General features: G+C 39.0%; 1 protein-coding gene across 6 annotated transcripts in view; it reads right to left on the reverse strand.

The window, feature by feature from the left end:
* The window catches only part of ephb3 (EPH receptor B3), a 52807-nt gene that overhangs the window by 22065 nt on the left and 12674 nt on the right, over positions 1 to 18068 (reverse strand). For all 6 annotated transcript variants that reach the window (XM_020702347.2, XM_011473975.3, XM_020702346.2 and 3 more), the window contains exons 2-3: positions 4974 to 5038; positions 397 to 1069 (exon numbers count right to left, since the gene is read on the reverse strand). In XM_020702347.2, the coding sequence (XP_020558006.1) occupies positions 397 to 1069; positions 4974 to 5038 (738 nt within the window). The remainder of the gene's footprint in view (positions 1 to 396; positions 1070 to 4973; positions 5039 to 18068) is intronic.

Below are 18068 nucleotides of genomic sequence, written 5' to 3' on the forward strand. Positions count from 1 at the left end.
ACTTGAAAGGCAAATCTGTGCTATAAATTGCTCAATGCTATAGAATGTTAAGAATTGCATTATCGTAACCCTGATAGACAACTCAAGAAAAGGCTATGGCCTCTGGGCCAAAAGAAATTTAGACTCAATCAGTATTTTCACCAAAATCCCATTTAAATCCTAAAAGATTTGACATTGACATGCTCTCTGCATGACAAGAAAAATCCAATATAGCCCCATGATCATCTTACAGGGAGGTGTAGAGCAGCACAAAACACAAAATAAGTCACTCTACATCAGTGGAAGCCGGGAATGTCCTAACCCTGGTAAAAATAAAACGTATTAATCTACAACAGCAAAACTACAAACAAAGAATAAAATCCTGGATTGACCCTTATCTGTTATGAAAACACTCACCTTGACATTGAGTTTCTTTCCCGGCTGGTTCAAAACCAGCTGAGCAGGTGCAGGCTCCTACAGGAACCATCCACTCTCCGTCTCCATTGCAGTAGAGCTTCAGGGGAACGGACACTTCCAAGGCATTGGGGACACAAGTTCCAGGAGCAATAACTAAGGAAGTTGCTTCAGCCCCTGTCGCTGTTTCTGGGAAAACTGCAAAGTTGGCGATTGTGGTGGAGCACTTCTTGTAAAACACTCTCACTGAGATGAGTGACATGCAGGCACCAAGGTCCTGGAAGGCCAAGTAGAACCCAGCTTTGGAGAGTGGCCCGAAACTTCGGACCTTTGTGTTTACTCGTCCGGAGTCGAGCATGGAGAAGCTTTCATCTGGTGCTATTGTGTCCACCTTTACGTAGGGGTTCTCCATCCAGAAAGGGCTGGTGGCTGTGGCTGAATCAGAGTCAGACTCATAGTAGAAGAGGTTGAATGTCTCTTTGCAGGACCCTGGTATGTTGGGAATGCTGTTGCAGTCACGCACTGTGAATTTGATTTCCACATATACTCGAAGAACATCTTTACGTGGGATAAAATCACTGCGTAACCAGTTGTTCTGGTTAAGTTGTTGAACATTGCAGACTTGGTAGGTCCGGATGGGATTCATGGCATCATCATAGCCACTCACCTCTTCCCACTAAAAAGAAAGCAGATGGGCAACATTATTAATTAAAAATTATAAATGTTTTTAGTATGTTTCCTCATTAACAACTTAAAATTGTGCAGCTCCGCACATCATTAATCAGTGAAAGAAAATAAAAAGTGAAAGACATCATAAAGAAGTTAGAGACTTAAAAATATTCCAATATCTTGATGATTTCCTGTGCCTTTATTTTACCATACCATAATTTTCATTCCTGATTAATGTAGAGAAAAAGGCAGGAACCAGGGCTGCAGATTTATCACAATTACTGCAGCCTGTCACCTTCTCACCATAAAGCCACCACAGCATGTTTACCTCATATCTGTTGTGAAGTAGAACCCACATTGCTACACAACTAATTATGCTTCAATTATGGAGCAATGACTGTAACGTCCTCTAATAAAGACTGAAAAAAGGCGTTGGTTAACCTTCATGCTTTTTTTTTGTTTTTACAATCTTCAACATCAGTGTTCCCACAGTACCCAGGAGGTAAATTACTCAGTAGAAAATAGGATCGTATTACTTAAATGTACCGGCTGAATGAAATGAGTGCAAGGAAACTAGACTGAAGTGCTCTGCTTAGCGTCAAAACATTGTTAGATTTACTGAATCAAAACCAAGGGAGTAAACATCTTAGTTGCCACCTATTTCTTTTAATAAATAAAATAAAACCAATTGTTTTCATCTCATCAAAAGCCTGCAACAAACATCAATGTAAGTGGTTTTGTGATTGGGTCTAACCTTTGCCTGAAAGCATTTGACTTTCTCAAAAGTATTTTAAATACCCGTCAATTTATCCCTTAGAGTCTGTTGTTTCCATTTAAGCTTGGATCATCTTAATTAAGCTGTGATATGGATGTGGTGGAGACAGGGCTATTCATCCAAGACCCTGGAGGCCACGAGGGAGAGATATGGAGAATGGGTGTAGTTTAGCGGCGGCATTAAAGCGATGGCAAAAGAAGAAGGAAAAGACCTGAGGGAATCGATAATCACCAGCCAGGTCAATGGGATGGCTGAAAGCATGAAGTGTCAATGGGAATCTAGTTCAGTGTAATAAATCACCCACTGCAAAGAAGTGATACAGCCAAGTGTTTGTGGGTGTGTACAGAAAGTTAGGTGCGATAGTTTAAAATTCTAGTGTGAACCTGTCTGCTTGAGCTGGTGCTTGAAGACATGCACCAGCAGGCAGGGCTTTTTTGTAAACCCAAGGCTGAATAGAGGAGGGACAAGGGCCAGGTTTTTGGTGATCGATTTTCTATCACATTGATTGCTATGCCAAACAGCTACACTTTCTATATGGTCATTATAATCAAAGCTTCTTTCAGAAGCCACATAGATTAGGCAGAGAAACAGAAGTGATTATATGTTCCCTTATTTCTAACATCAAGTAGATAAAGTGACAGAAAATGTGAGTTTTGTCTATTGTCAGCTTTTGTTGGACAGTAACCAGTGAGTGCAGATGCATATAAACTAGTCAACAAACTGTTCTTTCAAAACAAGTAAATGCTACTTTGCAAGTTTTCTATGCAGTTTACAGAAAACAAATACTTCATATCAAGTGTCAGGATAGAATAACACTTGAACGTTGGCCTTGTTTTAACATTTGCAAAACTATTACAAATAGTTAGTCATTGTGGGAAGTAGGTGTAGAATTAAAAATAATTCTTTCAACACAGACATTTTGATTCAATGTTTTCCATAAAAAGAGGACGCATTCCTTGATAAATGTTTTTGCATCTGAAAGTTTAGTTGTGACTTTAAGAGTTACTTCTTGTTTTTATCTTCTTCTGGTTTAACTTTATTGTTGGTTTATTCTTTTTTTGTTTGTTTGCTTGTTGCCTTGTAAAATTTAGAAAGCAACCATACTTTTAGGAGACTGCAATTTTCCTGTAATGAATAAAAAAAAAAAACAGGAGCCCTCGAATGAATCTCAATAATAAATTATTAAAAAGTATTTAATTAAATGTGGCTTTTCAGGAAACCATGTAACCTAATGTTTAAATTAATCACACTTAATCCATAAGTTACAAGCATATAAATGTAGTATAACATATTAAAAATCGCATTTTATGAAAACGTGGAGAATTTTTACCATGAGCAATGGGTTCAATTCCATTACCGTAAATATAATTATCAACTTTTCTGCTGTGCCATTGCAAAAAATCCTATGCTTGCTATACCTCATAATGTATAGCAGCCATGGGTTTTCCCATGGCTGCTATACCTAAATAAGCTGAAGGGAATTCCCCTTCAGCTTATTTAGTTACGGAACAGAGGTTTTACCTTATGTGAAAATACAGAAAGAAAACATATAAACTAGTAAACTTGCCCAAGGTCTAAAAACATGCATACACTTCAAAACACTGTCTGCTTTAAACAATGTCGTGGGAGAGACATTGAGACTCAGAAATGCAAAGAATGTTGAAGAGATGATAAGATGATGCGGAAGAACAATCAGAAAGAACGCCCACGCGTGAAGAGTTATCAATGCTTTAATATGCTTCCCATGTGACTATATGTGTTTCCAGCATTGTATGCACTAAGTCAAACTGAAAAAAAACAGATCTTGTGATGCAGACTCAGCAGGGTGGCACAAAAGTTTACTTGTATATCGATTCTATTCAATATTTTTCTAAGAAAACGCCTAATGTTTTCCCCATCCTACAACTTTTAAATATATTTTCTCTTTAAAGGTATTTTGTTAAATTTGACTTCATATTTTTTTTCTCTTTCTCCCAAAACACTCATGTGTGCTTCTCTTGTTTCCCAGCCTCTGCACTGCTTCCTTTTAAATCTCTTATATTGCAAAAAAAAAACAGGCAGCGAAAGTACTCAAAATAGTCACATACAGAGGAAGTGTGCATTAAAAAAATAGGGAGAATTGATTTTTCAGAGTGTTGAAAAATAAAAAAAAAGAAACAAAGGTACAAAAGGAAGAAAAATAACTGGGAGGACAAGTTCTGTCTGTGCCACCTTCTGCTGCATGACAGGAAAGCCAAGGGAAAAATTCTACTCCACTCCTCTGACTAGTAATGTGGGAATCTGGACTGCAAGAAGCTCACCACTTTATATATGTCCCCCGAAAAGGAGCATCTGTTACACGTTGAGTTTTGAAAGAAGCAGGGAGGGGTTTTAGGTTTTATACCACGAGCCTCAGGAGCTGGTGGGAGCCTTACTCGTGCATTGTGGTTTAACAGGAAAAGTGAGACAGGGACGATGGAAAGATGAGAGGATGGAAGGGGAGGAGCAGGGAGGTCGTGACAGGCTGCGAGGGCATTTGTCCTACTGACTGTTTACAGCTGAGCTGGCTAATGTGTCTGGCTGGGAAGAAACCAGAAGGAGAATAGGGAGGGTGGGTGACTTCGAACTGGGAAGGAGGAATCTCCCTGCAAGTGTGCAGGGGAAACAATTAAATATAAAAAGTGGGGGCCCACCTTTCAAAACTCAAGGGCCTAGTCAGAGGACAGCACAAAGGCAAGGGGAGGAGAGCTGGCACTCTTTGAAGTACAGATGAGGAAGGGTCAGGATTCTTTGCTCTTCTTTGGCTCATTGTGGATGCCACATGGGAAAGTAAATGATGCTGTCACGTGTATCTTATATAAAGTCAGTTTGAACCCACAGATGTATGACTGGTCAATACTGAGAAATAATTCAGTGTTTAAAAACAAACTCTAGAAAATTTAGTGCTTTCTTTTTGTGTCTTAAGTGCACTGATGCAGGGTTAAAGGAACATCTGTGCCTGGGCGGAGCGATTAAATCGGATGGTCCTCAGTCTTTTTATACTCCCTAACAAGCGCATCTTGATGAATGTTAACATTTCCCATTAAAAGTGTTAAAACTAGTACCTTTTCTTTTCCTTTAAAAAAATCGAGTTATAGAGAATGCTGACTGAACTTACCCCAGTTTCAGGATGTGAAGTCCAGGCTAATTCCGTTGTGGCCCACCTTGTGTCCATTAACGTCTCTGTAAATGGAGGCAAAAAAAGAAAACATCCCAGTTAGACAACTCATTCAGATAAAGAGGAACAGAATGGAAAAGAAGGTCAACAGAACTTTCAATGGTTTTACAACAATGTCATAAAGCTTGTAAAATGATCCAAGTAACAGATAAGAGCCTTTGAGCAAAGCAGTTCTCAGATAACAGGTTGAATAACTCAACAGACAGGATGCTCTTTGAATGATATTGAATACAACCAGACAAAGAATTACTGTATGCGTGACAGTGTGTTTGGGCATAAAGAATAGACAACAGCAGAGGAGTGAGGCCCAGATCTATGTGGCTGATCATTGAGGTGTTGCATGACATTTTATTTGGCTAATTTGTCTCAATTATGTGCTTCTTTTGAACAAGGGAAACAATGCAACGGCAAAACTCTGAGAGAAGCTGTTCAGCTTCCCACAGGGTTCACACACACATACAGTTGGGAACGTGTTGTAAAACTCCAGATGATATACAACCCAACAGAAGGCTCGAACTGAGAGAGGGGCAATAAAGTTAGGTGTTACAAAAGAACAACACTTAAGAGAAACAGAGGTCACTTTTACATACAACTCTTCCCACAGCTAAACTTAATTCCCAAAAGACACAACAACAAACATGGTGGCATGAGTCCTCTCCTGCAAATTCCTTTTTTCCTCTCAACCTTCTTGTTTTTACTGGCGAAGGCAGCAGTGTTCTATGAGACAGAAGGAAGAATTTAAACGTAGGGTCTTTTACTACCTGCCGCTCAAGGCAAAGTGAGCAGGTACAGTTATTATCTCAACCGCTGCGCTGTTCTACATGACAGTAAAAGATGATGAAACAGCAAGGCCAGACAGTTAGTAGCTGTTTCTTTCCCATTAAAGAGTGGCATGATGTTCCACTTTTCCAGCCATAGTTCTAAAGAAGGAGCTTGAAGAAGTCTCACTGTCCACTTTACTACATTATGAACATCTCCATTTTCTCCTGATACCTTTTCCAGGTACCTGCTGTCACCAGTACTGTATCAGGAGTACTGGCAGTGGCAAATGCTAACAGCCAAGCCCCCTGTGAATTAACACAGAGAAGACTGTGTGCTTTTGCTGGCGGGAATTCCCTTTGAATCTTGCCCCCGCATTCCCTGAGAAACAGTCTTTCTGCTGAGCATATTACACCGGTAATACATGTACAATTTAAATGTACTCCTTGCAACCACACGAACATATCACTTGTGCAAAGTACGGCCTAGAAGTGTCTTCATCTCAGAAACTGTGTCGGCACATGTCAGCCGCAGGACTTCCCCCGTCTCATACAGCAACAGGGTATAATTTGGGACTTGATACTGACAAGCAGTGTAGCTGAAGTGATATACCTTGACTATTTGGTCTTCATCATTACAACTGGGTTGTGCGTATGGCACTCTAGCTTGTCATCAGAGCTGACCTTGCAGGAAAAATGACAACCCAGTGAAACACAATGACATTCAGGGATGGAGGTAGAGAGGGAGGCTGAGATTAAATAGAGAGAACGAGAACTGTGGGGAGATCTAAAGCCCATGCATGCAAAACGCGCACGCACTTGTACAGCCTGACTCAGTAGTTTGGGCAGCAGATCATTCTGGAGTGCAGGTGCATCTATAACCCCTCCTTTTTCAATGCATCTGCATTGTTCAACCAAACTGGGAGTGGGTTTGTGTGCATTACTAGTTGTGTGTGTGTGTCCCTCTGTCAGAGGCCAATTGTGTGCATGTATTTGGTGCAAAGCCCTCCATTGTGGCCAAAGTGGAGCATCAATCCTAAGTCAATCGGCGGAGCTAAATCACTGGATGACCCTGACTTAACCTGGCTGCTCCATCTTTGTCACTGTTTCTGTTTGTTATTGTGTTTGTGTGAAAATTGTGTTTCTGGTTTGGTTTTTATGCCTGTGCACACTATAGTGAATCCAGTAAAATATAAGTGAAACATTAACTATTGCATGAAAAATAAAACATTGGTGGAAGAAAAGAGACACAAACCCAGGCCAAAGTGAAATTGAAGAGCTGAATGCTCATCAACAAAGCAAGTACTTTCATAGCCAAAACTACAGGCTTATATTAAATTCTGCAGATAATAAAGCAAAAGAGGCAGGTAAACCAAGATAGATTAAAGGGAAAAAAGAGGTATCTTCCAAAGCAAACATCTTTTGAAGGCTTCTAAGAAGATGCTGGATGGATGCCTAATGTGCAGGTTGAGAAAAAGAAAACTAAATGGTAAGAAAACCAGAATGACAAGTTAGCGATGAAGCAACCACTACGCAGCTAAGACCCTGTTCTGGAATCCGAAAACACTCTAGTTTTAAATCTGCACATCACAATTCATAATTATTTACTCCTGTAGTTGTTGTAAAATGAATCGAGCATTGATTGAAGATTGGAAGCAGGAGGTTCAGGCAAAGATGGTAAATCAGACAAATGAAGATGCAAATTTTGCTGCCAGAGTGAGAATGCAACGAGCAGGATGTAGGAGACACTGGTATATCAGAATGCAGAGATGTAAAAGGACATTTAATCCATCATCTAGGTGTACTTCCTTTTTTCCCTCATTTACTTTTTATTCCCTTTCTCACCAAGAGTGCAAAAGCGTTCACGTTAGACTGCTTTCTATCCCTTTTATTTACATTTATCCCTTTAAATTTGACTTACCCTTTAAATAATTTAAAGGTAAAGTCTTTTTGGAGCTTTTTTTTTTGTCGATTTATGCCCCTCTGTTCTTTTTTTTGCTGATTTGTCTCTGGTTATTTGCATGTTGATATGACACATTGTGTGTATGCTAGTGACAAAAATGTTCAACCACCTACCGCGAATGTAGACTTCAATTAGCAACTTAGTTTGAGCATCTGGAACACTACATTAGCCATAGAGGTCGAATGCACCTGGGATTATTTTAACCAACATAGAGGAAAATAGTACAGATGTTTGTTTTCTCTGCATGCTCCAACTGTGAGAAAAAAAGTGGAAATACAAACAGGCTTGAGGAGGCATATACAAGCAAATAAATGCTGACATGAACACACACACACACAAATATAAGACATGGATGCAAAACCAACCCCTGCAGACTAATCCCATAATGACAGGGCAGGACTAATAACAGGGGAGGGCACTGAAGCATTCGTCCCTATGGCCACATCCATCCAACACACACTTGCACGCAACCACCGGAGTTACAAGCCTCTTAAAATATTTCTTTGTTCAAACAAGCAGGCTTCTTTAAAGGAAGAAAAAAAAGGGGGCTGAGTGAGGAAAGGGGAAGAAAGACTCATTATTGAGCGACAGGAATGCATATTCTTTTTCGTCCCAGGTTGCAAATAGCTGACAGGTGAGGGGGCTGAGCTTGCTTTACCTGCTTTTGACATCAACAGCAAACGAAAAGTCTTTATCTTGGCAATAAGGACGCAGATCAAGATTTGAAATGTTTTTGCTAATGACGGCGAGCTAGCATCCAACATTTTCTGCTATGAGTGCAAAACAAAATGGCTTCTCCACAGACCAAGTCACTCCCTAGAGGCTCCTCCATTAGTTAATTATCTTCTCCCCACCTCTCCTCCAAGTTGCTTTTGTTATGTTCAAGAACAACAGTCAAACAGACTTAGCACATGGCAACCTGGCATGGGGTAGCCACTCCATTAAAATACTATGCTGTCTGGTTGCCAAACACTTGAGCCTGTGTTTAGCCACAGAAACAGTGAAATGTGTCAACACTAAGAGCGAGGAACCCTTACTCAACTTATTAGCACAATTAGCCTGATTGCTTTGTTAGCTATCTTTGTTGGCCCCACTTTTGTTACCCAAAGTGAAGCAGAAGCAGAGAAAAAAAGACAGGAAAAGGGAGAAATGCTATTCAAATTCAAATAGTCCAATCCGTCTTTTTGCCTTTGTCCGGGGCCAGAGGGCAATGATTAGGAGAAGTCCCCTCCATTTTATGGCAAGGTTTCCCTCTTAGTGCTCCCAACAAACACCCAGAAACACAAGCGCACATGCATGCACATACACAGAGTCATGGTAATTAGTTGGTGCAACGTGGTGAAGCCAAGGAGTTGATTCCTCAGTGGAATTCCTGAACAGAGGGCCACCCCCCTAACCCCATCACGGCCCCTCTTCACCAGCACACACACATCCGCAGACACACATTACCTCATTCCGCTATACCACTCACTGTCAGTCATCCCACAATGGCTGTCAAACAGCAAGTTTGTCCTGTTTGTGCTAAACAGGGTACCACCACAGATGCTTTGTAAATAAGCTCCCTTTCCACCTCTCGTTTCCCACTATTATCTCTTCCAAAGGGAAAGCCTAATGTAATCAAGCCTTTGCCCTCGGCATGTGTCATTTGGACATTATTTTCAATGACTTTGTCCTCCTGAGGTGATGCCTTAGAACTTTTGAGGTTCTGAATGATGTTTTTTTTTTTTTGTTTTTTTTTTGCCTCTCTTTAGCCCATCCTGTACCTGGAAGAAATGTTGTCACTATTGATCCAGTGAGTCTAAAAATACATAATAAAACAAAGAAAAAGGCTGCATTTTTTTTGTTCCGGTATGACTTATGGAATAAGACAAAACAAAATTGGTGCACTTATGTTTGTGTATTAATTACATATGCAGGTCTTTGTAAGAAATGATGTGGTGGAAACTAAAAACCATCATAAATGAGTCTTCAAGGGCTCTGATAGTTAACTGTGGTTCCTGTACTACAGTGGAATTAGCTTTGTTTTGTCTTCACCCTCTTCTAGTTTTTGTTCTTTTTATCCCTCATTTCATTCCTCTCTTCCTCTTTGCATCTTCCATGCCCCCCACTTTCCTAATTACAAACCGCAGAGGAACTGACAAACAGGTAGCCCTAAGGGGAGCTGTCTAAAGAACCAGGTGTATGTCTGAGTGTATGTGAATCAGAATAGTCACATTCACCAGTTTTTCTCTTAGACCTGTTTCGATTATTTACAGTTGTCCTGGACAAAAAGAAGCTGAAGCTCAGTCTAAGGCTTAACTCGCTGAAACCCCTGCTTAGATCTAGAAGGCATAAATAACCACATTTCCAATGACTTCGCTGGAAATGTTGGAAAACTCCAGATGTTACCTTCAGTGTTCTGTTGTAACTGACTTAGTCATGACCCCTTTACCGACAGTTCTGACAGCATCACTTGCATTCACTGTTGGGAGTGAGCCAATAGTATGTGTTTTAATTGCTGACAGATGCATTTCAGATTGCTTTCCCTAAAATCTTTTAAATGATGAGCAGTATGAGAGATTACTCCCTGCTAATTTTTTGCATTACTCTGATCAGGTTTTTAACTAGTTCTGTTCATGTGCAAAAGAAGATAAATAGTTTTAAACTCAATCTCTAAACATGTTATTTACTCTTACAATCACATGTAAATAAATAAAACATTTACATGTTTATTTTTCTTAACTATTTAAAATGATCTGATATATTAGGCGTTTCACTTTTTTGTTGTTAAACAGTTCCTTCGTATTTAAATAAAAAATGTCCTTAATTTTAAAATGTACTTAATGGTTGTATTATATGCATTAGGAAAATCTTTTATTTTTGTGGGGGGGGGGTTGCCTTTTCTTTTTTTTTCTATTGATTACCATTGATTTATTTTTATTTTGTCAACTAAAAAGTATGACATGGACCCAAAAAATTGTACTTCAGCAATTATTTACACAAAATTAATGTAGCTTGGATTCATAAAGGTTTGGGTCAGATCCCATTTCGGGAACCCAAGTCCATCATTTCTTAAGGATATCAGGTTTAATTGCCAACAGGAAAATGGGCAAAAACCCAGATTCCTGTAAACACAACATGGAAACTATTACCTCCAACTTTAATTCAAAAATCAAGCGACTTTTTTTTGTACTCTCAATCCTTCCAGGAAAGTTTGCCCCTTAAAATTTTACAACATTTTGCACAAAGCTGTTTTTTCAAATAAAATTAAGCCTTCCACACTGACAATAAACACTCTAAAGTTTTAAATATTGAATTAGATGTATAAAAGTACCCAGTTTTTGCCTTTGCGTGAGACGCCCTGATGCCATCATCCAATTTCTGAGCAAATGACTCAGCCAACTGCAACTGAAAAATGCAAACAAGCAAGTGAGCAGCAGATCGCTTCTACCTCGCCAATCTGAATATGGAAATACAGATTTTCTAGTCAAGGACTGTGGGTATTTGTGAGTGCTTCAGTTTGTCTGAAATCATTTATGTTTGTGTGTTGTGGTGCATGATGGGATGTGTGCATGCCACCCCAGCTGCTGATTTAATTTTGTTTCCCTCCATGCTCCCTGGAGGGCAGCGATACCTGGAATACGATTCACATTCAAAACACAATATACTGTAACTGCAACCGCAGCAAGGTCTGATTGATTTACCAGTCTGGCACGCAGATGAAAGGCAAACAAATGGGCCACACACTCACACACATCAACATGTGTAGGTGCACATTTCAAGCTGCTATAAAAAGACCTCTTTGACACATATCAACATAACAAGCAGGCGCGACATCTCCTGGCATCAGCTCCACCTTTATCATTTAACTGTAACTATTTATAACATACTTAAGAAATAAACTTGTATTCAAGGACTACTATCACAAAAGCATCTCTTTGATTACTTGCTTTTGAGTACCTTAACAGAAAACTGAAGAAAAAAAGTCAACAAATAGTCTTTACATAATAAGCGCTACATAAAAGAACAGGTAAAAAAAAACAGAAACAAAAAAAGTAATGGCAGTACTTAAAGTTTTACATTATAAAATTTATGGAAAAAAATACAATAAGCAGGACTTTATTTTCTGGAGTATAATTCACAGAAGCCAGAAAAGCATGATAAAGAAGGGAAAAACATAAAAATTCGCTCTGCAGTGTAAAGTGCACATATTGGGGAAAAGTGCAACACTTCTAAGCCTGTTGTAACGCTGTATTCTCACTGAACGCCATTCACCCATCAAATTTGTGTCTCTCTTGACCCAGTACTTCTTCACTTTAAATCACAGATAAGTCGCCCCTGAGTAAAAGACGCACCACTGGGCAAGCTATGCAAAGAAAAATTAAAAAAATGCGACTTATACTATGCAAAGTATAAGTAATCAGAATCCTATTTTTAAGATTAAATAGCAGATGTCAATAGATATAAAGCTAATGCCTGATGTACCTCATTGCTTTTTCTCTCAAAGAGGAAAAGAAAACATAAAAGAAGAGCGGTCAAATCATTGTCTTAGATAAAGGCAGTGTAGACACCCATATATGTGTACTGCTGCAATAGCTCCTGTGACGATAAGGCTAATGAACAAACGACACTCCATAGCACACAACAAGATAAGAATCACGTGAGGTGGTGCAGACAGTAATAAATATGAAGTACCGCAAAGGTCAAACAAGAAGAGGGGAAGATTGGTTATAATTTAATTAGTCTTCAAATAAGGCTTTCACTTACATAACCGTCTTGTTTCAATTAAATGCTCTGAAATTCTAATTAAAATGAATCAAAGGGTACAACGCAGGTATGAAAGGTATGCCTGCAGATGATGTCTGTGTGTGTCCTATTGAGACTAGCTTGATTTTTTTTCTCAGCATTCATTAAAATTAGAAAACTGGAAGAAAATCACAGTTAAAGGTGAACAAAAAAAAAAAAAGACAGAAGGGGGAAATGCTAAGAAAAAAACTTATTTAAGAGAGGTGGCTGAGGTAACAAAGGGGTAAGCTTGAAAGGAAAGAGAGAACAGAGAAGAGAAATGTTGGGAGGGGGAATGGGCGAGGGGGGCGGGGGGTGGCTTGTACATTCTCTTGTATTCGCCACAAATTCTGCACTTCCTGCACTGTGTTTCTGGCACACTGACACGCAGAAGCCTTCAGAGACTCACAGTGTTGATGTCTTCAGTGTCCTGTTTGTGTGTCTGCCTGAAGTGTCTACATTTAACATGCAGCCTGATGGGAACTGTCTCCGCTCATTGCCTTACTGCAGCCCAGGGAACCATTGTCTACATCACTGCTGTCCTTTTCTCTGCTTTTTCCTCTAATTCTCTTTCTCCTCTCCTTCCAGCTCGCTTTCCTCTTCTCCTCTCTTTTCCAGCTTTCATCTGCTCCACTGCATCCATTCATAACAGGTCGATTACTCTGGTAACACACTGCGTGGAAGATAAAAACAGAGATTCCTAAACCACATCAGACTGAGCAGCAACTTGTCCTTGGGGACAAATGCATGAATTCCACTGAAAACATCATGTTGTTGGTGAGAACAGTGTGTGTGAGTGTTTGTGTGTACCAACACTCATCACAGTCCGAATGAATTAGCATTTGCCCTATTGGAAAGAATATACTCATTATTAGTATTTCTCTGCAATAATGCACAGAAACACAAAGTTAAGTTCAACACAGGTGCTCTATCATTCATTTTTATTTGTGCAGTTGCGACCTCAGATTTCAAAGCTGTAATGAAAGCTGTAACTAGAGATTACAGTTTTGTGTGACAGCAACGTGTGACTCAGCGAACCGAAATCAAATACAGAGCATATACCATATACTTATAAAATGCCAACACGTACACATCATCCCTGATACTGGGAAGCAGACAGGTTACTAAAACGCATACAAGAACACACATGCACAAGCCTATTTGTTCACAGGGGGGTGTAGCCTAGAAAGAGCTGGAACTAGGCATTGAATAAAAGCTGTGGCTTTTTGAATGGCTGAGCAACACAAGAAAAGGGCTTAGCACCCAGCTTTGTCATTCTGTTTCAACAAACAGTCTCTCACAAACACACAGCCTCCTGTTTCTCTGACTCTCTGGTTTTTCTCCACCTCTCAGCCCCCCTCACCAAGATTAGTAAAACCTTGGTTAATAAAGTCATCTGCAAATACATCAGCTCACATTACACTGCACTTCCAGAACAGTATGTAATGACTATTTTCAATCTAATTAAAGACGGTCACTTCCTGCTACACCCGGAACAGCTGCCTGTGCCTCTGCTGAGAGGGGGCAAAGCCCCAGTGCAGCCCACATTTTTTCCACATGCCAGAGGCTTCCAATTAAACCAGTTTGAAAAAGTCTGTGGTAGAAATCAAGAGTTTCTGTGGTTTGCCTTTTTCTTTTCAGTATCTCCTTAAAAACTCGCACAGCGAGGGTAAACAAAATGACATAACCACAGCGGGAGTCGAGGTGCTCGAATGGCATTCATTCCAACCAGATGTACTTAAAGCTCTCGTTTGGCCAGTTAGAAAATAAATAATAGTTCATGTCGAAGCCATAGAATAATTAATACTTCACTTCTTTACCAGTCATTTTACTTTCCCAGATAAAAAAAAATGTCTTCTATTGAAGAAAGGAAGTCATGAGCTGAAAGGGGATTTTGATTAATAAGGGATAATGATTTTACTCACTATGCCATTTAACTAATACACACACCCATGCATCATCATGATCTGAGTCTCATTTGCTCTGCTCGTTGGCTCCTCCACTTCACTGTTTCACCGTTTACCTGCTTTCCTCAACATTAGCTTTTCAGGTCAAAATTACCAGAAACAAAGGGGACACAAAGACAGTAGAAGAAAGGAATGCAACCAGCCAGGTCTGAGCTCTGAGGGCCTGTGTGACTGAAACACTCTCACAAACAAACACGCCCTTACTGTAACAGCCACGCAAATCCATTTACACAGACATAAGAGAGACTTTTTTTTCTTTCTCCCTCTCCATGCAACCTTACATTTAAGTTGAGGAGTGGCTGCATTATATAATAAAAAGAGAGGGAAAGAAAAGAAAAGAAAAACAAAAGAAGGACCCATAGTGTGGCAAACAACATCACAAATCCAACAAAGACCCACTGAATTCACACAACAGATGCTGTTTATGTGCAACATTCTCATAGGTAAACTGGGCTGGCATGGGTTTGTTCATTTTCTTCCTCTCAGAAATCCTTCCTTCCTTTTATCCGTTGAAGCTCTTTGTTTCAAGCTTTATGACAAGCTCTTTATTTGAACACATATGGCTACCGCTCTCATTCATCTTGATCTTTTTTCATCTCTTGGTGTGGCTTCCTGTCCTGCAACCACCTTTCATTCAAACTTTAAAGTGTAAAAGTTCTACATTCTGCAATCTTGTTGCTTTTGTTCCTTCTTTTGCATACGATGGAAGCACGCAGTCTAATGTCTGCTGATGGCTTTTGTGTATTAATATTTGATAGGGACAACTCAACAAAGGTGGTCACTGGTAACAAATGCTGCATGCTAAGATAATTTATTTTATAGTTTGTGAAGGGCATGCTTAAGTAGTTAAAGTGCTGGTGGAAGACAAATGTGTCATTTGTTAAAATTAGCTCCGAGCTAAAGGTTAAGGGAGACACCATTATTATTAGTGCCTGTTTTATTTTTTGTAGTTTTTTTTTAAAAGACCCATATCCACTAATGGCTTGATTAGATTATTCACGTTGATGTGTTTGGAGTGGACGCTGTTAAGAACACTATCTGTCTGTATTTATCTCCCCCCTGTTGGGTCTCTATTCTCAATCGACACAGAGTTAATTAATCTCACACTTAGATGCTGGTTTAACTTGACTTGTTAAACCTCTCCCATGCAAATCCATTTGGCCTTTTTAGTAACTAAGAGCACCGTTAATAAGAAGTCCAGAAGAATAATAGAAGTTTGAGATGGAGCTTTAGAAACATCCATAAAAATCTTAAAAATAAACACTTTCAGTTCATCTCTGCAAATCTACTTTGGTGGCTTCCTTCAAATGTAATTTACACTTACATTTACATTTACCTATATGTAGGTAATAAAACTCTGTTTTGTTTTTTGTTTGTTTTGCTTTTTCAAACAAGAGTCCAGTCCCGAATGATTCCCGTTTTTATAAGAAAAAAAAGAAAACTAAATAATTCTGAAGCTTTTAAGAAAACTTAAATCTTCAAATTATTTAGGATAAAAAAGAGAATGCTTCTTTGGATGCACATTTGAGACAGACACCACATTTTAATTTACCTTTCTGAGAGCAGTCATTAGGAGTGAAGAGTGAATCTACTTGTTGTTAACTGGCAATTATAGTATCTTGTAAAAAGTGGGTTAAATTAATACTTGTGATTTTTTTTTTCAAATGTCACATTTTCATAGGTCTTATTAATGTAAGCTGCTGTTTTCTGTGTTGTAAAATGCATTTGGAATTTCAAATGACATTAAAAGACATTAAAAATAAAATAGAACAAGTTTTTTAGTTTAAAAAAAGTGTGTAATATGTCTTTTTCAAACTGCAGTTTGAAATAGCAAGTTTTAGCTTGTGTTTTTAAACTTTTATTAATAGTGTATATTTTTTATTTTATTTATCTTTCCTTTTTGCATATTAATTATAAAGAAAAGGTAAAAGTGAATCTGAGAGAAGGGGTTCTAAATAAATATTTCTAACGTCCAATACAAGTAGGCACGTTTTTTTCTTGATTTAGCCCCTTAGCTTCTGTTTTCAGCCTAGCTCAGCCTTTTCTGATCACATGGAGGGGGAATAGTGATGTCCCAAACCTTAATACATATTGATGTATTTAACCCATGAAGAAACTGTTCAATAGTCACACCTAAGAATCCCGGCACTAAGCAATTAAAAGTAATTGACGGATGGACAGTTAGAGAGCCAAGGCTATTGGGGTCCATATGGCAAGGGGCTTTCAGAGGCCCACTGCAATTACATAAAGACCTCTGTGCATTGGTATGACACGCAGAGGGCTCCAGACAGTAACACCACCGAAAGAAGGAATAAATCATACAGCACTTAGTGCCACTGCCACATATGGACACACACTGCATCTGTTGCATACTGTACAAAAACAGATTAAACTGGGACTGACACTATACCCAGCATGTAGGGGATGCATGCACACGATGCAGATAAATACAAGAATTATAGAATACCAGAAGGACAATTTCAACAAGTATATAATGAGGTGGTGTGAAGTTTGATAGTTGCGAATGATTGAAGAGTATGTGAATGATTGAAGAGTATCAAGCAGACAAGCAGCTTCCAGTTAAATATCTTTTTTAGACTTCGCTAAAGAAGGTTTATACTGTATTGTTTTTTTTTCACCTGTCTGTCTCTCCATCTGCCTGTTTCTCTTGGGATATGCAGTAGGTATAGAGGCTACCCTAGCTAATGTATTATTCACCCTTCATTGATGTGTAACTAAAGCTGGCAGTTAAGAAGGAGCGGGGTGTCACCAATTATACCTCACCACCACCACTGCACTAACATACACACACAGCAGCCCTTATCCTTAGGGCCGCTGGGCACCCATTGATTAATGTGCTGACACACAATGTGTGTTTGCATGCACACACATTTTTCTGTTACAAAAAACATGAATTTCCATCGAACATCTGTGGAACTGTGTATATAGGTGTTTATAGCACACAGTCACAGTGGTGTGCTATTGGTGTGAGTCTCTCAGTATTTATGTGTAGTGTTTGCTTAGAAGGAAAATAAGCTTTGGCTTTGTTTTAAATAAAAAAAATGCGCTACTAAAGGATCAACAATATGATATTTGTTGTCAAATGTTCTTATCTTTTGATTCAAATAGCATTACACATCCTAAAAAAAAGTTTAATTGCTGCAAATGACCAAAATGTGAGCAAAAACAGTGAGTAATGCTGCGCAACATGAAATCATGCATACAAACTGAAGATCACATCTTCAAGAGGCTGTTTAAAACACTGCACTGTTCTAGATGTTTCCCAACTGACTCAGAATAGCCCTGCATTCAGTTAGGTTCCTCTCCTGTTATAAACTCTGGTGATTAATATTCAATTTTAATGAAAAAAATATGGGATGCAACTTTAATGTTATCTACAAATGGAGACATGAGGAATGTAAGGCGCCTAAAAAAATCCAGTGTTTTCCCTCTTTAGTTTCACTTCCACTCACACCAAACCACTTGGTGGTCCAAGGAAATTAGTTAGATTAAATAATGCTCCAACCACAGGGTGTAGATCATCACTGACCTGATTATTCTTCAGCCTTGACCATGAACTAGC

The sequence above is a fragment of the Oryzias latipes genome, chromosome 4, assembly GCF_002234675.1.
Source record: "Oryzias latipes chromosome 4, ASM223467v1".
NCBI lineage: Eukaryota > Metazoa > Chordata > Actinopteri > Beloniformes > Adrianichthyidae > Oryzias > Oryzias latipes.